Source organism: Xenopus tropicalis, chromosome 8 (genome assembly GCF_000004195.4).
Source record: "Xenopus tropicalis strain Nigerian chromosome 8, UCB_Xtro_10.0, whole genome shotgun sequence".
Lineage (NCBI taxonomy): Eukaryota > Metazoa > Chordata > Amphibia > Anura > Pipidae > Xenopus > Xenopus tropicalis.
In genome coordinates this window covers 3,872,553-3,895,422 of record NC_030684.2, presented here as the reverse complement: position 1 = coordinate 3,895,422, position 22,870 = coordinate 3,872,553, and the positions used below count along the sequence as shown (strand labels likewise).

Here is a 22,870-nt window from a genome sequence, read left to right as displayed (position 1 = left end):
GGAGCAAATCCTGTACCGAGTCTTGGGAAATTTCCCTGAGAAACACTCCACATATCCTTTAGGTTACAGCCGCTCTCATGTTTTTGTTTCATTACTTAAATAAACTGAAATTTATTGTTCAAATACAGTCTGAGTAAAAATCTAATATATTTTCTAATTGTAGCAAACAACACATGGTCTCTTTACTTGCTGACATTCTTTGTAAATGATACATTGATTATTCATGATTTTCAGCAACAATAAATGCACAGACCCAAGGTATGTATCCAGCATCTTGTGCCAACTGTCTCCTTCCATCCAGGATTCCAGGCAAGAGTTTTGTTTACAGCAAATTCCAAGGTATTTGATGTTTCATTTCAACTACATGAGATGTGACATTGAGAAGCATTGTATTGAGATATAGCTGACATATAGTTTATATTATATGTTTATATTAATTTTATATTCTATAACAGTATGGTTGTTGTTCCTTGCTGAAATTCATGCTTCATGGTATGAAAAACCCTAAAACCCAATGATTTCTGAGCATTACACATTTGTTCCTTCTCGTTATTTAGTACTAATGCATACATTTGAATTCCGGTTAAAAGATATTTTGACCATTGCTAATAATATAATGGCATTTTTAGAAGAACCTCACTATGAGCTGCGCAGACCATAAGGACTACCACGATGAGGAGCTTGATCCCTGTTGTCTCTTTGACACGTACGGTGGGGATGATAAGACCATTTCTAAGAAGGAGCTGCTGGAAGATCCTCTGAGATTTCTCTATAAATTATTCTCCTCAGGTATGTGACCCCCATTATCAATATTGAGAATACTGAAAGCCAACCAAAGGGTGATAGAATTATAATATCCATACTTCACATAATATTTAGATAAATTCAATACAAATTCCAATAAATAACAAACATTAGAGCCCCATATATCAACATTTTCATTGAAAGAGAATTTTTTTTTTTTAAAAAGCACAAACAAAAAAAAAAGTGGTAAAACTGTTAAAACCAGAACTTTTTTTGTGGTTTTTACATTTTTCCATGAATGGTTGTGGACTTTCATGAAGATTTATGGAAAACCAAACAAACCCCACCCCCGAAAACCTCTAAAAGCATGAATAGTGTTACAATTTTTCTAGGACAGCTCCTATTGACTTCTACATCATGTTGACAGTTTTGTATAAGTGGTTTCATGGTTTCTACCCATAACAGATGAACCAAAAATAGAAAAAAGTTTTCTTTAAAATAATTGAATTGTCCAGTGCTTTGAGGCCACATCATATAGGGGTTCTGTGTGGGCTTGGGCAAATCTATACCTTGTAGAAAATATGATGAATCCCAAACTAAACCGTCAACGTTCAAAAGTAAATAATATTTCAGTTATTTTTCTTTTCGGCTGTAGGTTCTGTGAAGGGAGAAATGTTGATTAATATTTCAATTGGCGCCTCATTGTCCGTAAACTTTGTTGCCGCTGATTTCTTCAAAGATATTATTATGCTGGAATCTTCAGACTGCTGTATAAAAGCTATAGAGAGCTGCTTGAGAAATGAACCTGGAGCTGTAGAACAATCCCACGTCGTAGAGTTTGTTTGCTCACTTAAAGGGCAAAGGTAAGATGATTGAAGGCCATGGTTGTGTTATTGTTTTTTTGGTAAGATCTAGTTTAAATTGGATCTAACCACTGTTGCTTAACCATAATGTATTTGGATTTAGCTGGACTACAAGATACACCCCCAACATATTGCAAAATATTTTCAAACGTTAAAGTATGGTGGGGATTATAGTCCAGAAATAACAGGGTGGTAGTTTTAAAGCAACGTCTCTTTAGGATCTTTGTTCAGGGCCCTATGTCAACCCAAAGTGTTTCTATCTGAGATCATCCCAAAATGTTCCCAAATGTCATCCCAACTCATTGCTCATTTATGTTAATCTTGCTCCTGCATAGGTGCCCTAATATAATGCTGGGAGTAGTTTGATTCTTTATATTCTCATACAGACAAAACTACTTTGTTGTACTATATGAAAAACATGGTATAGGCACCCTGAAGGAATTTCAGGTCAGGAAATAAGTTTACCTGGTTTACCTCTGTTTTATCTCAACAGAGGTTTTCAATGGAGCATAGATCCCAAAACTAGATGCCCCATGAACTATATGCTCAGTTATAGAATGCCTTTTTCAAGGGCAACTAAACTGTCATTAGCTATCCAACCAGAGTAGACCTAATAGGAAAAAGGTTTTTTCTTGGGAAAACTAGACTTATGGTTTCCCTCCCTCTTTTACTTGATAGTTATGTATCAGTTTTCAACATCTAGCTCTAGCTCCTTCAATAAATAGGGTAAAAAGTGCTAATTTATGTATTCTTCAAACGCACAGCAAATAATGTATTGTTTTCCAGTACGGAGTGCAAGAAGCAAGAAGAAAAAACCAGAAGGGTGATCAAACAAGTAGTAAAATGGGACATCACCAATGAGAACCCATTGGGTAAAGTTGTGTTGCCCCAAGCAGATTGTATAGTCATTACTTATTACTTGGAGCTAGTTAGCAAAGATCACAATATGTATATAAACCTTCTAAAGAAATTGTTATCCCTTCTGAAGATTGAAGGTCACCTGGCCATGGTGGCATTGATCAACATCTCTTATTACATGGCCGGCCAACACAAGTTTGGTGCACTGAAGTGTAACGAAGATTTTATACAAAAGGCTCTGACGGAAGCCGGGTGTAGTATCCTGAGCTCTGATACTCACAAGAGTAAATTTGAATCAGCTTTGTCCGATTATGAATCAATTGCCCATTTTGTGTGCCGTAAAGACAGGGTGGTTTAACTGTTCAGATTCGTACCCAGTTGTCATTATATTCTCTCATTAATCTTGAATTAGATTAGCTTTATTATATCTGCTCTTAGATTTGTGTCCCTAATGCATAAAATATTCCCAATTTATGTGATTTTATAAGGCTGACATCATCGTCATCATCAATAGTGAAAAATAAAAATGATTGGTCTTGAAAACAATGGGTAATATTGTGTGAATCTGTATTATTTTGAGAAAAAATTGACAGGAAATAGTGAATGGATCAAAATGTGCTTCCATGGGAGAGGTCACTTCCTGTTACACATGGAAAAGTTTGTACTTCCTTTGTGAGAAAAAAATGCAACACTTACTATTTGCTTTATGGCAGGGATCTTACTATAAACAACAAGCTTCTTCTGATGTGTTGCGTGATTGACCCAGATATATTCTGTATAATTTATTGAACAAAAATAACCCACGGGTCCCTTTTTCCCACCAACAATTGTTTCTCTTGTGGAATAATTATTCTAACCTTTAGTCATATATTTGTCATATATAGGTTGTGTGTGCTGGGTTTACTTGGATGGGTTGAACTTGATGGACTCTGGTCTTTTTTCAACCCTATGTAACTATGTAAATTTAGCTTCCTATTTACTTAAGACATTGTGGCTGGTCCAATTATATCCATTAGAGACAGACATGAAATAATGCAGCTGTGTGTTCCCTCATAGATCCCCTGACAGGAAATAATGCAGCTGTGTGTTCCCTCATAGATCCCCTGACTATGCAGCTATGTGCTCCCTCAGAGACGACATGACCAGAAATAATGCAGCTCTAACTGTAACAGGAAGTAGTATGGAAGCAAAAGGCAGAACTCAGATCCCAGGGGGCGGCCCTTAATTCTTAAAATGGCAATTTTCTCTGCCACTTCAAAAATCTGTTCTGTTACTCACCAGCCCCTTGGATGTTGAAGTAAAGTAGGTGCTTATTTTTGAATTTCTGGCTTGGAGGTAAGTTTTGGTTGAATAATAACCAGGTGTACTGACAAACAGAGCCTCCTGTAGGCTGCCACTCAACATAGGGGCTACCAAATAGCCAATCAGAGCCCTCATTTGGCACCCCCAGAAACTTTTTCATGCCTATGTTGCTCCCCAAATCTTTTTACATGTGAATGGGTCAAAAAGGTTGGGGATACGGCTCTACAATTTTGGCTATCTTCATGCTCTTAGGAGCAGATTTATCAACAATCATATTTTTCTCTGTGATTTTATGTGCAAGAAAAGAATTGTAAAATTGATCTAAATACAAGGGGGCCAATTTATCAAAATGTAAGATTATCACTCACCACAGAAAAATTCACCCACTCTCTATTTATTCCTATGGGATTTGGAGATTTTAAGAAGCATATTTACCAATGGTTAAATGTTAGAGTTAACCATTTGATAAATATGCTTCTAAAAATCCCATAGGAATAAATATAGAGTGGGTGAATTTTTCTGGGGTGAGCTCTAATCTCACATTTTGTTAAATCTGCCCCTTTGTGTTTATGTTCCTTTGATGGGGGTATGCAGCACCCTCTCATATTTTTTCTGTAGACACTGTATGAACAAAAATATTTTCGTGCAATTTTGATAGACGTGGCAGTTATATTTACTAATTTAACAAACAAAAATCAGCTGAATGTCGGATGGAGCAAATCCTGTACCGAGTCATGGGAAATTTCCCTGAAAAACACTCCCCATATCCTTTAGGTATTTACTTACATAAACTAAAATTTATTGTTCAAATAAAGTCTGAGTAAAAATCTAATCTATTTTCTAATTGTAGCAGACAAATCATGGTCTCTTTACTCACTGTCACATGGTCTCTGCTGACATGCTTTGTAAAAAATACATTGATTATTCATTATTTTCAGCCACAATAAATGCCCAGACCCAAGGAGTGTATCTCCTGTATGTATCCAGCATCTTGTGCCAACTGTCTCCTTCCAGAATATCACCCAGGATTCCAGGCGAGAGTGTCGATTACGGCAAATTCCAAGGTATTTGATGTTTCATCTGAACTACATGAGATGTGACACTGAGAAGCATTGTATTGAGATCTAGCTGACATATAGTTTATATTATATGTGTATATTAATTTTATATTCTATAACAGTATGCGTTGTTGTTCCTTGCTGAAATCCTATTGGTTCATGGTATGAAAAACCCTAAAACCTAATGATTTCTGAGCATTACATATTTGTTCCTTCTCGTTATTTAGTATTAATTCATACATTTGATTTCCAGTTAAAAGATATTAAGTGACCTTTGCTAATAATATTATGGCTCTTTTAGGAAAACCTCACTATGAGCTGCGCAGACCATAAGGACTACCACGATGAGGAGCTTGATCCCTGTTGTCTCTTTGACACGTACGTCGGGGCTGATAAGTCCATTTCTAAGAAGGAGCTGTTGGAAGATCCCCTGAGATTTCTCTATAAATTATTCTCATCAGGTGTGTGAGCTACATTATCAATACTGGGAATACAGAAAGCCAACCAGAATTGTAATATCCATACATCACATAATATTAAAATACATTTAAAACAAATTTCAATAAATAACAAACATTAGAGGCCCATATATCAACATTCTCATTGAAAGAGCCTTTAAAAAAGAAAAAAAGCACAAACAAAAAAAAAGTGGTAAAACTGTGAAAACCAGAACTTTTTTTTGTGGTTTTTACATTTTTCCATGAATGGTTGTGGCTGTTTATGGAAAACCGAACAACCCCCCCACCCCTGAAAACCTCTAAAAGCATAAATAGTGTTATAATTTTTCTAGGACAGCTCCCATTGACTTCTACATCATTTTGATAGTTTTGTATTAGTGGTTTCATGGTTTCTACACATAACAGATGAACCAAAAATGTTTTTTTCCCATGAAAAATACAAGTTTTCTTGAAAATAATTGAATTGTCCAGTGCTTTGAGGCCACATCATATAGGGATCTATACCTTATAGAAAATATGATGAATCCCAAACTAAATCGTCAATGTTCAAAAGTAAACAATATTGCAGTTATGTTAATGAAGATTTTCATTCATCCAGGTCATGGTATATCTAGTATAAATAAATTTAAAGCAACTGGACTTGTTTGGTAATCATTGAAGACGTTTCACTACTCATCCGAGCAGCTTCTTCAGTTCAACTGACTGGTATGGGAAGTCCTCAGCATTTATACTCTTCCACTAATCCAATCACAATGGCACTTTGTAACTCTTCAGAAAGGTGACATCTGAAACTCACAGAGGTGTGAATGCTGTGGAGTTACTTTGAAAGGATTACCAAAGTATCATTCAACTCTTCAAACAGGTGTTACTTGTTAGAGTTGCATGAATGGATGTGTAAAGAGTTCTGAAACTGCCGGGGTACAGATGTTAGAACAGCATTGTATGTAGCAGACAGATGGTGTTGAAGTCCCCCGCCTCTGTTTAGGGATGGTTTCTCCACTTTGACATGAATGGCCTCTTTTACACCTCTTTCAAAATACAAAATTTGGACGTTGCTATTTTCAAAGGAGTGTCCCTTGTCTTTTAGGTGTAGAAATACAGCAGAGTCATGGCCTGTAGTGTTCACCCTCCTATGCTGAGCCATTCGCTTGGAGAGCAGTTGCTTTGTCTCCCCAGTGTAAATGTCTGTGCACTCCTCCCTACACTGGACTGCGTATACAACATTGCTTTGTTTTTCCTTTGGTGTTGGATCCTTTGGGTGTACAAGTTTTTGTCTCAGTGTGTTGCTAGGTTTGAAAAACACAGGGATGTGGTGTTTGTTGAAAATTCTCCTGAGTTTCTCCGATACTCCTGCTACATATGGGGGTGACTATATTGCGCCTTCTCTCTGCCTCAGGATGGTTATTCCTTTTTGGGGTTCCTGTTGGGCTTAGTTGCTCTTGTTTTGACAAAGGCCCAGTCTGGGTAGCCACAAGCTTTCAGTGCTCCTCTGAGATGTTTACATTCCTTGTCCTTGGACTCTGTATCAGTTGTCACACTTTCCACCCTGTGGTGTAGAGTTCTAATGACCCCCAGTTTGTGTTCACACATCCATTCATGCAACTCTAACAAGTAACACCTGTTTGAAGAGTTGCATGATACTTGGGTAATCCTTTCAAAGTAACTCCACAGCATTCACACCTCTGTGAGTTTCAGATGCCACCTTTCTGAAGAGTTACGAAGTGCCATTGTGATTGGATTAGTGGAAGAGTATATATGCTGAGGACTTCCCATACCAGTCAGTTGAACTGAAGAAGCTGCTCGGATGAGTAGTGAAACGTCTTCAATGATTACCAAACAAGTCCAGTTGCTTTAGATTTATTTATACTAGAAATATTGCAGTTATTTTTCTTTTTGGCTGTAGGTTCTGTCAAAGGAGAAACGTTGATTAATATTTCAATTGGCGCCTCATTGTTCGAAAACTTTGTTGCCATTGATTTCTTCAAAGATATTATTGTGCTGGAATCTTCAGACTGCTGTATGAAAGCCTTGGAGAGCTGGTTGAGAAACGAGCCCGGAGCTGTAGAACAATCCCACGTCGTAGAGTTTGTTTGCTCACTTAAAGGGCAAAGGTGAGATGATTGAAGGCCATGGTTGTGTTATTTTTTTGGTTTAAAGAACCTGTGGTGGCCTTAAATGGGATCACGGTTGCTTAACCATAATGTATTTGAAATTTGCTGAACTACAAGTTACACCCCCAACATATTGCAAAATATTTTCAAAGGTTTAAGTATGGTGGGGATTATAGTTCAGAAATAACAGGGTAGTAGTTTTAAAGCAACAGCTCTTTTGGGACTTTGTTTAGGGCCCTATGTCAACCCAAAGTGTTTCTATCTGAGATCAGCCCAAAATGTTGCTTAATGGCTCAGCCCAACCAAAATATCCCATGTGACTAAGCCTAAATGGTTGGGCACTTTACCATATTAATAAACAAATCACTATGCTCATTTGTGTGAATCTTGCTCCTGCATAGGTGCCCTAATATAAGGTTGGGAGTTGTAAGATTCTTTATATTTTAATATGGACAAAACTACTTTGTTGTACTATATGAAAAAAATGGTATAGGCACCCTGAGGGAATTTCAGGTCAGAAAATAAGTTTACCTTGTTGGGGGTCATTTTATCTCAACAGAGGTTCTCAATGGAGCATAGGTCCCAAAACTAGATGCCCCATGAGCAGTAGGGCCCACCAATGGAGTATAGATGTTCAGATATAGAATGCTTTTTTCAATGGCAACAAAACTTTGTTTCATTGGCTGTCCAAACTCTCTGGATACCTCATCAACAGTAGGTCTCACCAGTGGAGAACTTATAGATCTTCAGTTTTAGCAGCGGTTCTCAACCTGTCGGTCGTGACCACTTTGGGGGTCGAATCCCTTTCACAGGGGTCGCCTAAGACCATTGGAAAACACATATTTCCGATGGTCTTAGGAATAATTTTATGGCTGGGGGTCACCACAACATGAGGAACTGTGTTAAATGGTTGCGGCATTAGGAAGGTTGAGAACCACTGAGTTATAGAATGCCTTTTTGAAGGGCAACTAAACAGTCATTAGCTATCCATACTCTCTGGATAGCTCATCAGCAGTAGAACCCACAAGAGTAGACCTTATAGGAAAAAGGTTTTTTCTTGGGAAAACTGGACTTATGGTTTCCCTCCCTCTTTTACTTGATAGTTATGTGTCAGTTTTCAACATCTAGCTCTAGCTCCTCCAATAAATAGGGTAAAAAGTGCTAATTTACGTATTCTTTAAACGCACAGCAAATAATGTATTGTTTTCCAGTACGGAGTGCAAGAAGCAAGAAGAAAAAACCAGAAGGGCGATCAAACGAGTAGTAAAATGGGACATCACCAATGAGAACCCATTGGGTGAAGTTGTGTTGCCCCAAGCAGATTGTATAGTCACTACTTATTACTTGGAGCTAGTTAGCAAAGATCACGATATGTATATAAACCTTCTAAAAAAATTGTTATCCCTTGTCAAGATTGGAGGTCACCTGGTCATGGTGGCATTGATCAACATCTCTTATTACATGGTCGGCCAACACAAGTTTGCTGCACTGAAGTACAACGAAGATTTTATACAAAAGGCTCTGATGGAAGCCGGGTGCAGTATCCTGAGCTCTGATACTCACAAGAGTAAATTTGAATCACCTTTGTGCGATTATGAATCAATTGCCCATTTTGTGTGCCGTAAAGACAGGGCGGTTTAACTGGTCAGATTCGTACCCAGTTGCCATTATATTCTCTCATTAATCTTGAATTAGATTAGCTTTATTATATCTGCTCTTAGATTTGTGTCCCTAATGCATAAAATATTCCCAATTTATGTGATTTTATAAGGCTGCCATCATCGTCATCATCAATAGTGAAAAATAAAAATGATTGGTCTTGAAAACAATGGGTAATATTGTGTGAATCTGTATTATTTTGAGAAAAAATTGACAGGAAATAGTGAATGGATCAAAATGTGCTTCCATGGGAGAGGTCACTTCCTGTTACACATGGAAAAGTTTGTACTTCCTTTGTGAGAAAAAAATGCAACACTTACTATTTGCTTTATGGCAGGGATCTTACTATAAACAACAAGCTTCTTCTGATGTGTTGCGTGATTGACCCAGATATATTCTGTATAATTTATTGAACAAAAATAACCCACGGGTCCCTTTTTCCCACCAACAATTGTTTCTCTTGTGGAATAATTATTCTAACCTTTAGTCATATATTTGTCATATATAGGTTGTGTGTGCTGGGTTTACTTGGATGGGTTGAACTTGATGGACTCTGGTCTTTTTTCAACCATATGTAACTATGTAAATGTAGCTTCCTATTTACTTAAGACATTGTGGCTGGTCCAATTATATCCATTAGAGACAGACATGAAATAATGCAGCTGTGTGTTCCCTCATAGATCCCCTGACAGAAAATAATGCAGCTGTGTGTTCCCTCATAGATCCCCTGACAGGAAATAATGCAGCTATGTGCTCCCTCAGAGATCCCCTGACAGAAAATAATGCAACTATGTGCTCCCTCAGAGACCACATGACCAGAAATAATGCAGCTCTAACTGTAACAGGAAGTAGTATAGAAGCAAAAGGCAGAACTCAGATCCCAGGGGGCGGCCCTTAATTCTTAAAATGGCAATTTTCTCTGCCACTTCAAAAATCGGTTCTGTTACTCACCAGCCCCTTGGATGTTGAAGTAAAGTAGGTGCTTATTTTTGAATTTCTGGCTTGGAGGTAAGTTTTGGTTGAATAATAGCCAGGTGTACTGACATACAGAGCCTCCTGTAGGCTGCCACTCAACATAGGGGCTACCAAATAGCCAATCAGAGCCCTCATTTGGCACCCCAGGAACTTTTATGTTGCTCCCCAAATCTTTTTACATTTGAATGGGTCAAAAAGGTTAGGGATACGGCTCTACAATTTTGGCTATCTTCATGCTCTCAGGAGCATATTTATCAACAATCATATTTTTCTCCGTGATTCATATTTTTTTTGCTTTAATAAAAGTGATTTTTGTTTTTGCTATTTATTACGTGTCAAATTCATGTAAATACACCCTCTGAAAGCTTGGAAGGTCATGTAGAAGTCAATGGAAGATGCCCTAGCCATTATTTTGCAGTCCTATTACTTTGAGGTATTCGATTTTTTTTCTTATTTTCTCAGATAAAGCAAGGGTAAGGAAGGGTTAAATCTTCATTACCATATGCTAATTAGGTTACGGAAAGTTAAAATTTTCAACTTCCATGTTTACGTGACAAAAAGTCGTGATTTTTAGGATTCATATTTGGTTCAGCCAGGAGCATGGATTCGCCCGAATCCAAATCCTGCCAAAAAAGACCAAATTTTGGCCAGATCCTTAACCAAATCCTGGATTTGAGATTTTCGCAGCAACAATTCGAAAAAGTTTTTTCCGACTTTTCTCACAGTGACTTTTCCTTGTGACTTTTTTTTAGTAAATAATAGGCATTCAGGAAAACAAGTTTAGTCAAATTTGAAAATTGAAAAAAAAATGAGAAATTATGGAATTTTAGTAAATCGCGAGAAAAGTTGTAAAAAACTTTTTTGAAATGTCGCAGCAACAGTTGGGATTTTAACAGCAACAATTCGAAAAAGTTTTATTTTACAACTTTTCTTGCAGTCGTTTTTTTTTTAGTAAATAATAAAAAAACAAGTTTAGCAGAATTTAAAAAAAATTAGAAATTGTGGAATTTTAATAAATCTGCCCCTTAGCATGATTTTTTTTCACTCACCACAGAAACATTCACCCACTCTCTATTTATTCCTATGGGATTTTGGGATTTTAAGAAGCATATTTACCAATGGTTAAAAGTTAGAGTTAACCATTTGATAAATATGCTTCTAAAAATCCCATAGGAATAAACAGAGAATAGGTGAATTTTTCTGGGGTGAGCTCTAATTTCACATTTTGTTAAATCTTCCCCTTTGTGTTTATGTTCCTTTGATTGTGGTATGCAGCACCCCGTTACATTTTTTCTGTAGACATTGTATGAACAAAAATATTTTGTGTGCAATTTTGATAGACGTGGCAGTTATATTTACTAATTTAACAAAGAAAAATCAGCTGAATGTCAGATGGAGCAAATCCTGTACCGAGTCATGGGAAATTTCCCCAAGAAACACTCCACATATCCTTTAGGTATTTACAGTCGCTCTTATGTTTTTGTTTCATTACTTACATAAACTGAAATTTATTGTTCAAATACAGTCTGAATAAAAATCTAATATATTTTCTAATTTAGCAGACAAGACATGGTCTCTTTACTTGCTGTCACATGGTCTCTGCTGACTTCCTTTGTAAATAATACATTGATTATTCATGATTTTCAGCAACAATAAATGCACAGACTGAAGGAGTGTATCTCCTGTATGTATCCAGCATCTTGTGCCAACTGTCTCCTTCCAGAATATCACCCAGGATTCCAGGTGAGAGTGTCGATTACAACAAATTCCAAGGTATTTGATGTTTCATCTGAACTCATGAGATGTGACATTGAGAAGTATTGTATTAAGATCTATCTGACATATAGTTTGTATATATGTTTATATTAATTTTATATTCTATAACAGCATGTGCTGTTGTTCCTTGCTGAAATTCATGTTTTATGGTATGAAAAACCCTAAAACCTAATGATTTCTGAGCATTACACCTTTGTTCCTTCTCGTTATTTAGTACTAATTCATACATTTGAACTTCGTTTAAAAGATATTGTGACCTTTGCTTATAATATAATGTCTCTTTTAGAAAAACCTCACTATGAGCTGCGCAGACCATAAGGACTACCACGATGAAGAGTTTGATCCCTGTTGTCTCTTTAACACGTACGTCGGGGATGATAAGACCATTTCTAAGAAGGAGCTGTTGGAAGATCCCCTGAGATTTCTTTATAAATTATTCTCATCAGGTGTGTGAGCTCCATTATCAATACTGAGAATACAGAAAGCCAACCAAATGGTGATAGAATTGTAATATCCATAATCACATAATATTTAGATACATTTAATACAAATTTCAATAAATAACAAATATTAGAGGCTGATAAATCAATATTCTCATTGAAAGAGCCTTTTAAAAAATTCACAAACAAAAAAAAAGCGATAAAACTGTGAAAACCAGAACTTTTTTGCGGTTTTTACATTTTTTCCTTGAATGGTTGTGGACTTTTATGAAGATACATGGAAAACCAAACAACCCTCCACCCCTGAAAACTTCTAAAAGCATGAATAGTGTTATAATTTGTCTAGGACAGCTCCCATTGATTTCTACATCACTTTGACAGTTTTGTATTAGTGGTTTCATGGTTTCTACACCTAAAAGATCACCAAAAATGTTTTTGTTCCCATGAAAAATTCAAGTTTTCTTGAAAATAATTGAATTGAATCGTCCAGTGCTTTAAGGCCACATCATAAAGGGATTCTGTGTGGGCTTGGGCAAATCTATACCTTGTAGAAAATATGATGAATCCCAAACTAAACCGTCAATGTTAAAAAGTAAACAATATTTCAATTATTTTTCTTTTCGGCTGTAGGTTCTGTGAAGGGAGAAACGTTGATTAATATTTCAATTGGCGGTAACATGTCTGACAACTTTGTTGCCGCTGATTTCTTCAAAGATATTATTGTGCTGGAATCTTCAGACTGCTGTATGAAAGCCTTGGAGAGCTGGTTGAGAAATGAACCTTGAGCTGTAGAACAATCCCACGCCGCAGAGTTTGTTTGCTCACTTAAAGGACAAAGGTGAGATGATTGAAGGCCATGGTTGTGTTATTTTTTGGTAAGATCTAGTTTAAAGAACTGTGGTGGCCTTAAATGGGATCTGACCACTGTTGCTTAACAATAATGTATTCCGATTTTGCTGGACTACAAGTTACCCCCCAAACATATTGCAAAATATTTTCAAAGGTTAAAGTATAGTGGGGATTATGGTCCAGAAATAAAAAGGCGGTAGTTTTAAAGCAATGTCTCTTCAGGGTCACTGTGGTCTTCGCTTGATAAAGTACAAAGGATATGCCAAAAACTTTGTTTAGGACCTTAGTTCAAGTGTTTCTATCTGAGATCAGCCCAAAATGTTGCTTGATGGCTCATCCCAACCAAAATATTGCAAATGACTAAGCCTAAATAGTTGGGCACTTTACCATATTAATACACAAATCATTATGCTCATTTATGTGAATCTTGCTCCTGCATAGGTGCCCTGATATAAGGTTGGGAGTAGATTCTTTATATTCTTATATGGATAAAACTACTTTGTTGTACTATATGAAACAATAATATAGGCATTCTGAGGGAATCTTAGTTTAGAAAATAAGTTTACCGTGTTGGGGTTCATTTTATCTCCACAGAGGTTCTCAATGGAGCATAGGTCACAAAACTAGATGCCCCAACAGCAGTAGGACCCACCAGTGAAGTTTAGATGTTCGGTTAGAGAATGCCTTTTTCAAGGGCAACAAAACTATCATTGGCTGTCAAAACCAAGTTTTTTCTTGGGAAAACTAGACTTATGTTTTCCCTCCCTCTTTTACTTGATAGTTATGTGTCATTTTTCAACATCTAGCTCTAGCTTCTCCAATAAATAGGGTAAAAAGGGCTAATTTATGTATTCTTCAAACGCACAGCAAATAATGTATTGTTTTACAGTACGGAGTGGAAGAAGCAAGAAGAAAAAACCAGAAGGACGATCAAACAAATAGTAAAATGGGACATCACCAATGAGAACCCACTGGGTGAAGTTGTGTTGCCTCAAGCAGATTGTATAGTCACGACTTATTACTTGGAGGTAGTTAGCAAAGATCACGACATGTATATAAACCTTCTAAAGAAATTGCTATCCCATCTGAAGATTGGAGGTCACCTGGCCATGGTGGCAGTCATCAACATCTCTTATTACATGGTCGGCCAACACAAGTTTGCTGCACTGAAGTACAATGAAGATTTTATACAAAAGGCTCTGATGGAAGCCGGGTGTAGTATCCTGAGCTCTGATACTCACAAGAGTAAATTTGAATCACCTTTGTGCGATTATGAATCAATTGCCCATTTTGTGTGCCGTAAAGATAGGGTGGTTTAACTGTTCAGATTCGTACCCAGTTGCCATTATATTCTCTGATTAATCTTGAATTAGATTAGCTTTATTATATCTGCTCTTAGATTTGTGTCCCTAATGCATAAAATATTCCCAATTTTTGTGATTTTGTAAGGCTACCATCATCATCATCAATAGTGAAAAATAAAAATGATTGGTCTTAAAAACAATGGGTAATATTGTGTGAATATGTATCATTTTGAAAAAACAAAATTCACAGGAAATAATGAATGGATCAAAATGTGCTTCCATGGGAGAGGTTACTTCCTGTTACACATGGAAATGTTTGTACTTCCTTTGTGAGAAAAAAATACAACACTTCCTATTTGCTTTATGGCAAGGATCTTACTATACACACCAAGCTTCTTCTGATGTGTTCCTTAATTGATCCAGACATATATCATTTATTGAAGAAAAATAACCCACGCGTCCCTTTTTTTCCACTGCCTAAGATAAATCAACAGCCAATTGTTTCTCTTGTGGAATCATTATTCCAACCTTTAGCCATATATTTAGCTTCCTATTTACTTAAGACATTGTGGCTGCTTCTCACAATTCCAGGTTCTACGAGAATAAGTAAATGCATTTTTATTTGATTCCCAAGAAATAAATGGATGTTTAAGTCTATGATCGATAAAGATAATGGCATGGAAATCAATCAAATGATGTCCTGTCTCATATAAGGAAAGCCAGGGTTGGACTGGGCTGGCGAGGCACCGGAAAAAACCCAATGGGCCCCACCGACCCAGACCCGATCCTTGACAGAGTTCCCCACTCATGCCAAAGATAAGGCACTGGAGAGGGGCGGCGAAGGTCCCTGGGGGAGTGGAGGCCACAATTGGGAAGTGGAGATAATATAGGAACACGTGTTTGTATAAATCATTATTTATTAGTTATTCCGTATATATACTGTATAAGATATTCTGAATTATTTATAAAGGACTTTTTTGTTTATCTCAATACTCTGTTGAAGACGTTCTCCAGTTATAGAGCCAATAGCACCAAAATTAATGGACTTTATCTACATTGAAATACAATGACCTGTTATCATCAAATTTATATTTGATTACAAAGATTCAAAGAGAAGTCCAGCAGAATGTTATCCAGTTTCCATGGCAGATAGAATGTTGTTTAGAATGCAACTTCAATGATGTTAAACAGCCATGATAAAAATAATCTTTAAATATTTATATAATGCATGATAACTTCTATTGGCCAAATACATACCCAGTACATACCCAATCCTGTCTAAATACTGAACCAAAGTAAAAATGATCGGTGTCACCTTTGGTATCCAGAGATTTTCAGGTTCTGATTTTTTTTTTACTAAGCTCGAAGGATTTCAACTTTGTGTATAAAGTGTTGGGAAACATGAAGGAGAAACATTGATTGTTATTTGACTTGGCTCTTCTGTGTCTGAAAACTTTGTTGCTGCCGATTTCTTCAAACATATTATATTGCAGGAATCTTATGACTTCTGTATAAAAGCCTAAGAAAACTGGGTCAGCAATGAACCGTGAGCTGAAGAATATTTCATGTTTCAGAGTTTGCTGAGGAGGAGAGGAAACTGTAATTCATTATAAGTTTCAAGAACCATATAGTGGCCTTAAAAGAAAATGAAAGGTTAAAACTAAGTTTAATCAGAATGGTATCTGTAAATACAGCTATAAATACTCACAGTACTGCCGCTCCGAGTCCTTTGTGAAAAGAAACACTGCATTCCCTTTCTTCTATTCAGTACACATGGGCTTCTATGTCAGACTTCCTTCTTTCAGCTCAAACCTCCAAAGCACAGCATGAGTCTGTGGAGCTTCCTAATCTTTCCCCTTCCCCCCTTCTCCCTCCTCTCTTCTCCCGCCTCTCCCGATTTTCTGATCAATAGTAATGAATAGAAATCTACAGAATAGCATAATTTCATTTACAGTTTTAAAATATTACAATACAATATTACTATACATTTGATTAATTTTACTCTCACTACAAACAATGACAAACCCACATCTTGAATAACTACTACTGCATGTCAATGTAATAAAGTCATTCAAATACCATTTGAGTGAATGATATTTTTTCAATCGTTTGTTCATTATTAATAATGACACTTTTATTTTACATATATTTTTTTTTCATTTTGTTCCGTATTTTACTCTTCTGCCAAGCAGGTACCTGGGGTTAATCATTTGTGTGCATGAAAGATATACCCTCCATTTTGCCCAGTAAGAATGTAAGAAAGATTTTACAAACAACTGAGTTTACATTTATCTCAAACAAGCGCCTCGACTACGCAGTTTATCCATTGCTGAGCGAGAGTCAGCCTCCGGAATCCAACCGTGAGTATTAAACTTTGTATTGTAATTAACATGTTGTTTGTTCATGATTGTCATCCACAAACCCAAGCGCCTCGACTACACAGTTTATCCATCGCTGAGCGAGTGTCAGCCTCGGGAATCCAACCACGAGTATTAAACTTTGTGTTGTAAATAACATGTTGTTTGTTCATGATTTTCATCCACAAACCCAAGCGCCTCGACTACAAAGTTTATCCATCGCTGAGCGAGTGTCAGCCTCGGGAATCCAACCACGAGTATTAAACTTTGTATTGTAAATAACATGTTGTTTGTTCATGATTTTCATCCACAAACCCAAGCGCCTCAACTACGCAGTGTATCCATCACTGAGTGAGAGTCAGCCTTCGGGAATCTAACCGTGAGTACAGAATGTTGTGTTTGGTATCTTTACTGATAAAATTCATTAGTTCATGGATAAAAAGTCTTGATACAAGTATTTTAATTTCAGTTGATTGATATTAAATGACCTTTGTTTTCAGGGTAACGGGACTGTTGGGGAACCCTCACTATGAGCAGCACAGAGCAGAAGCACTACCTTGATGAACATCTGGATGCTTGTCTTCTCTTTGACACGTACTTCGGGGCTGATAAGACCATTGCTAAGAAGGAGATGTTGGAAGATCCCATGAGCTTTCTCTATAAATTATTCTCATCGGGTATGTGAGCTCCATTATAAATATTGAGAATACTGAAAGTCAACTTAACTTTTACTTTTAATTGTTCTGCTTCATATTTTGTAAAAGAATGTTAAGCATTAGAAAAAAAAATCAGTATTAACAAATCAAAATGAACAGAACTGTTTTGTACTCCTAAATGAATCAATTCAAGATGACTGTAATTGATTCAATTATGACTGTAATTTTTTGTTTATCCCAAGTAGGGATGCACCGAATTCCCTCTGATTTGGTATAGTGGTCACTCCTCTCCTGGCCCTGAGTCTACTTGTGCCCTACTGAAGCCAACTTATATACAGGAGAGATGGGTGGATTCTAGAACTTTCTAGAAGTCTCTCCTGATTTGAATGATGCTAGCACATACCAGTCAGTTACAGGAAGTTACCTGTCCTCCATTTTGGATATTCCAATTGTCATGTTTGCATCTCCACAAAGTCTGTCCTGAGTAACTGATTATGCATATCACCAGTGTCCTTCACCCTTTGATAATGCTAATTAGAGTTTAGGTGTGACCGAACCTTTCCCAGACAAGTACCTTTGTTTTCCAAATTATTGTTTGGACCAGACAACCAGGTGCTAAGCTAAAAAGACAGTTTCCTCTACTAGAAGAAAAGGTTTCATTACTGATTAATAAAATATTGGAACCCACAATATATCTATATTTTACAAGAATCTTACAGAACTGTTGGAGGAGGTAAGGGTGTGCTGGGTGAACTTTCTTTGCTTTCAGGTCACACCACATATGGGTTCGTCTTCTGTTTTGCTGAATTCTATGGAAATCTATAGATTGTGAAAAGAGTTAAAATATATGATGAGCCCCAAAACTAAATCATTCATATAAAGAGGGCATCGCTAACAATAGTTCAGAAATGACCATTGTTGTTTTTGCCTTTAGGTTCTGTGAAGGGAGAAACACTGATAAATCTTTCCGTTGGCTCCGACGTGTCTAAAACCTTTGTCGCTGCCGATTTCTTCAAAAATATCATATTGCTGGAATCTTCAGACTGCTGTATTAGAGCCATAGAGAGCTGGATCCGAAATGAGCCCGGAGCTGCGGAACAATCCCACGCTGCAGAGTTTGCTTGCTCACTTACAGGGCAAAGGTGAGGTGGGAAAAGACCACGGTGCTGTTATTTTCTGTTGTTAAGATCTAGTTGAAAGAATTCAAGGTGGCCAAACATTCGAAGGGCTATATTATGCAAGAAATTGTAATCAAGCAATATCATGGTGGTATTTTCAAAGCAAACTCGCTCAATAGCATTTTTCTCCTGCTCTTTAGGGTCACTAAATTGCCTCCATCTGTTGGGCAGTGAGGAGCACATCTCAGTAGAATTCCACTAGGAAATAAATCACAGACAGTTTTGCAGCAGCTAAAACAGTTTAGAAATGGCAATAACTATTAAATGCAAACAGAACTGTATAAACCCTGCTCTGGGAAACCCATGTGGTTTAGCCAACTCCCAGCACAGTCTTTCCCAAGATGCAGTCCCACACTCCACTCCTGGTGGAAATACCCTTACCCAGTTCAGTCTCAGGCAAAATCCCTTTCCCAAGAGCTCTTTAGTTTCCTCAGGTAGTGCTACCTGCCCCAAAGTACCTCTACCTTTGGAGAGGTACTTTGGGGCACTCGATCAACACCTGTCCTCACACAGGGGACCACACACTGGGGCCTTCCAATAGCCTCCCTCACATGGATCACTCACTGAGGATTCACACAGAGATAGAGGCACCCAACAGCAGCTAAGCAGATGTCTCCCTTTATATGGCTGGAGCTCGGTACTACAGCAGAGCACACTCAGTCCTTTACTCTCTCTTTCTGTTCTCCGGATCTGGCTGGTTGCTGCAGTAGGGCTCCCTTATAACCTCTGCTGGCCCACCCCCCAATTTTGGCTCCAAAGCAAGGCACTTCCTGGATCCTCCTCTTTTCCCAGAAGTGCACTGGGGCTTACTGCAAATCATATTTCTCTTCAGCCTGTAACTGGGCTGGATGATGTCACAAACAGGAAAACAGCAGAAAGAATTCTCTAAACCCCTACAAGTATAACGGTGTATCTCAGGTTAGAAAATAACCTGGTTGGGGTTGACTTCATCTCAACAGAGTTTCTTAATGGTCCATATGAACCAAACATTCTGGATGCCTCATCAGCAGTAAATCCCACAAGAGTAGACTTTATAGATCTTCATTTGTAGATTTTTTTTATCTCCATGATAACAAAGTTGCCATTAGCTGTACAAACTCTCTGGATGCCTCATCAGCTGTAGGTCCCACCAGAGGAGACCTTATAGATTGTATAAAAATTTGCATGAGGGTGTCATAGAGCTTTAGCCCTTCCAATAAATAGGGTAAATAATAATAATAATAATATATGATAATATACATATTTTTAAACACAGCAAATGTGTTGTTTTTCAGTAATGGGTGTAAGAAGCAAGAAGAAAAGGCCAGAGGGGCAATCAAACAAGTGTTAAAATGGGACATCACCAAGGAGAACCCACTGGGTGCAGTTGTGTTGCCCCAAGCAGATTGTATGGTCATTGTTTATCACTTGCAAAGATAACGATATGTATATAAACTTTCTAAATAAATTGTTATCCCACCTGAAGATTGGAGGTCACCTGGTCATGGTGGCAGGGACCAACATCTCTTATTACATGGTCGGCCAACACAAGTTTGGTGCACTAGCCCACAATGAAGAGTTTATGCAAAAGGCTGTAACAGAAGCCGGTTGCACCGTTGTGAGCACTGAAACTCACAGTAGGAAATTTAAATCCCCTTTGACCGATTATGAATCAGTTGTCTACTTTGTGTGCCGTAAAGACCGAGTGGTTTAACTGGTCAGATTCACCCAGATTCTGCTGTGTAATCTTTATTACAGCCTTTAATTCTCTCTCTCTCTCTCTCTCTCTCTCTCTCTCTCTCTCTCTCTCTCTCTCTCTCTATCTCTCTCTATATATATATATATATATATATATATATTGATATCTATTTACTGTGGCTGGCTTTGACAGTATTAGAGAGAAGGCTCATACTCTGTACCATTGATGTGAAAGATCTATATACCTCCATTCCAGGGGTTCTGAGTGTATGAGAGAATAATTAAGTGCATTTTAATTTGATTCCAAATAAATAAATTGATATTTATGCCCTGAGTGTAGGTTTTTTTTGCTTTCTTTGACAGAATAACTGACTAGGACTCAAGTCTTGCCTTAAGCATGGCCAGATCTAAGTAGGAGAGGCAGCTGCCTAGGGTGCAAGAGTTGAGGAAATAGAGTGAATAAAGGGCCAGAGGGTGAGCATCCAACAGGGGTTTGGGAGCTGCCAGTTGAGTCAAGGACCAGTAAGGGAGGAAGAGTAGGAGATTTTAAGTAGATAGTGCTGGGCCAATTAGTATTGCTTTGGTTTCAAATACTATTAGGTCTGCATATAAGGATTGCAAAAATTGACTTTAAAATAAGACTCAGAAAGAGACTTATCCATGTGAACTCTGATCACTTGGACTTTTTGAACACACCCCCTTAGGTGGGGAAAATTGGGAGAAGTTTATGTGCGGACCCAGGGGCCCCTCCTTAGTGCCATTGCTCCCTCCTGTTTAATTCCCCCAATAAAGTCCCTAACCCAACATGGACTGGCAGTGAGGGATCTTTGGAACTTGGCCTCTCTCAGGAGTTCCTTCTAATGTTCTCCCCAAAACTTGAGAATACTTATATTTTTAAGGTTAGGAGGAAGCATCATTATGCAACCACCTCATTTCTACACCGTGGAAAAACCTGGCTTTAATAAAGACACCATTATGGCACTGTGGTGAGGACTTAACTTCTACTTTGGTTTTTGGCTACCAAATTGGGAAATGGCTGTACATCCAGAAGTTGCACCAACACAAAAGGGTGACCCTCTCTACATTGTCTTTAGACTTCTCCTCCACATAGAGGATCACATCAATAGTCTGAAAGGTTTATTTAGGCCTATAGCTCCACTTCCTGGAAAAAACTGCTGATACGATTTGCTTTGAGTTATTCCTTGACAATAAGGACTACCATGATGAAGAGTTTGATCCCTGTCATCTCTTTCACACGTACGTCAGGGCTGATAAGATGGTTCCCAAGAGCTGGTTGAAGATCCCCTGAAATCTCTCTATAAATTATTCTCATCAGGTATGTAAGCTACATCATGAATACTGAGAATACTGGAAGCCAACCACAAGGTGCTAAGTGTGCAATATTTGTACATTTCTACATTACCAAAATTGAATTGGATCCTCTAGGTGCCCATTTACTAACAATAGAATTTTTTCCCCCCCCACAATTTTTTTTACTATGTGTCTAAATGGCCAAAAAATCCGATTCCGACAATTTTCCATCTAAAACTTGCTGAGTTTATGTAGAAGTCAATGGCAGAGGTCCCGTTGCTTTCTGGGAAGATCCTTCTTTTGTCTCGGAACATTCATTTTTTTGGATTTAGACATTCATGAGTTTAGTTGAATTTGAAAATGAAAGTTTTATGGGCTGATTCACAAAAGGTTGTTATCACTTAACACATATTTATGCATTAAAAATGATGTTTAATTAAGTAACAATTCATTAAAGTCATTAAGCATGTCTTAATTGTCACATCGTATTCACAAAAATCTCAATTATCGCAGAGCGCTATGTCCATCCAATTGCGATAATTTTCAAATAGAAATAGTCCTAAGGCATAATTCACAGACATATTTTAAGCGTTAAAAGCATGAAATATTGTGATAATTATTGCCAATATTAACACTTCCTAGGAGTGGGCATCACTAAACAACATTGCGGTTGGTGAGGGTTTGTGAAGACAACATGGACTTTGCAGTCAGATTTTTGTTGGATTCTGAAGAAGATAATCAAGTATATGATCGTCCTAGAGTGATGCATCTTCGAGTTTTCAGGGAAAGATCAACTCTAGAGGGATTATCAGAGGAGGAAATAGTTAAACTTCTGTGCTCCCTTCATTTTTTTGGAAATGGAAGTTTTCAGAAAGTTGGAGGGATATATGGTGGAAAGTCACAGTCCACATTTTTACATTGCCTTGGCAGGTCCTGAATGCAATATGTTCAGTGTCTGGGAATATATAAAGTTTCCCATCAATAGAAATGACTGGAACACTGTAAAAAAAGAGTTCTATTGAGTGAGTGGAATCCCAAATGTGTTAGGTGCCATAGATTGCACCCATGTGGCATTTAATCCCCACCTAGACAAAAAGCATATTTTCTGGAATCGCAAAAATGACCATTCTCTGAATATCCAAGTCGTTTGTGATAGTAACATGAATATCATGAGTATTGTTTCAGGATTTCCAGGCTCCTCACATGATTCTTACATCTTTAAGCAGTCCGTATTATATGCTGATTTTGAAAGTGGAAAAATGCCTCATGGATGGCTTTTAGGTAAGTATTTGGG

The 22,870-nt window shown here is 37.5% G+C and overlaps 4 protein-coding genes across 5 annotated transcripts; all 4 read left to right on the top strand.

Moving 5' to 3' along the window:
* Positions 1-286: 286 nt before the first annotated feature.
* On the top strand, positions 287-3,792 carry LOC100497323 (nicotinamide N-methyltransferase). The gene is made up of 4 exons (XM_002935091.3): positions 287-339; positions 630-789; positions 1,400-1,607; positions 2,394-3,792. The coding sequence occupies exons 2-4, from the start codon at positions 642-644 to the stop codon at positions 2,821-2,823; spliced, it is 786 nt and encodes a 261-aa protein (XP_002935137.2). The 5' UTR covers positions 287-339; positions 630-641; the 3' UTR covers positions 2,824-3,792.
* Positions 3,793-4,699: 907 nt separating this feature from the next.
* Positions 4,700-9,223, top strand: LOC100497161 (nicotinamide N-methyltransferase). 2 transcript variants are annotated; one of them, XM_031890742.1, is made up of 4 exons: positions 4,700-4,831; positions 5,127-5,286; positions 7,271-7,394; positions 8,606-9,223. In XM_031890742.1, exons 1-4 carry the CDS (start codon positions 4,715-4,717, stop codon positions 9,033-9,035), a joined length of 831 nt encoding a protein of 276 aa, XP_031746602.1. In that variant the 5' UTR covers positions 4,700-4,714; the 3' UTR covers positions 9,036-9,223. The 2 variants fall into 2 exon arrangements, with proteins under 2 accessions (XP_031746602.1, XP_012825231.2); XM_012969777.3 differs by having other exon boundaries at positions 7,187-7,394.
* A 1,985-nt stretch (positions 9,224-11,208) lies between these two features.
* LOC100491215 (indolethylamine N-methyltransferase) lies at positions 11,209-14,602 on the top strand. The gene is given in 4 exon segments (XM_031890745.1): positions 11,209-11,801; positions 12,091-12,250; positions 12,875-13,082; positions 13,983-14,602. Coding segments are annotated over 4 exon segments (915 nt in total). The 5' UTR covers positions 11,209-11,684; the 3' UTR covers positions 14,413-14,602.
* A 2,350-nt stretch (positions 14,603-16,952) lies between these two features.
* LOC100491049 (nicotinamide N-methyltransferase) lies at positions 16,953-20,600 on the top strand. The gene is given in 5 exon segments (XM_031890752.1): positions 16,953-17,133; positions 17,255-17,431; positions 18,345-18,552; positions 19,863-19,997; positions 19,999-20,600. Coding segments are annotated over 4 exon segments (774 nt in total). The 5' UTR covers positions 16,953-17,133; positions 17,255-17,283; the 3' UTR covers positions 20,282-20,600.
* The last annotated feature ends 2,270 nt before the right edge of the window (positions 20,601-22,870 follow it).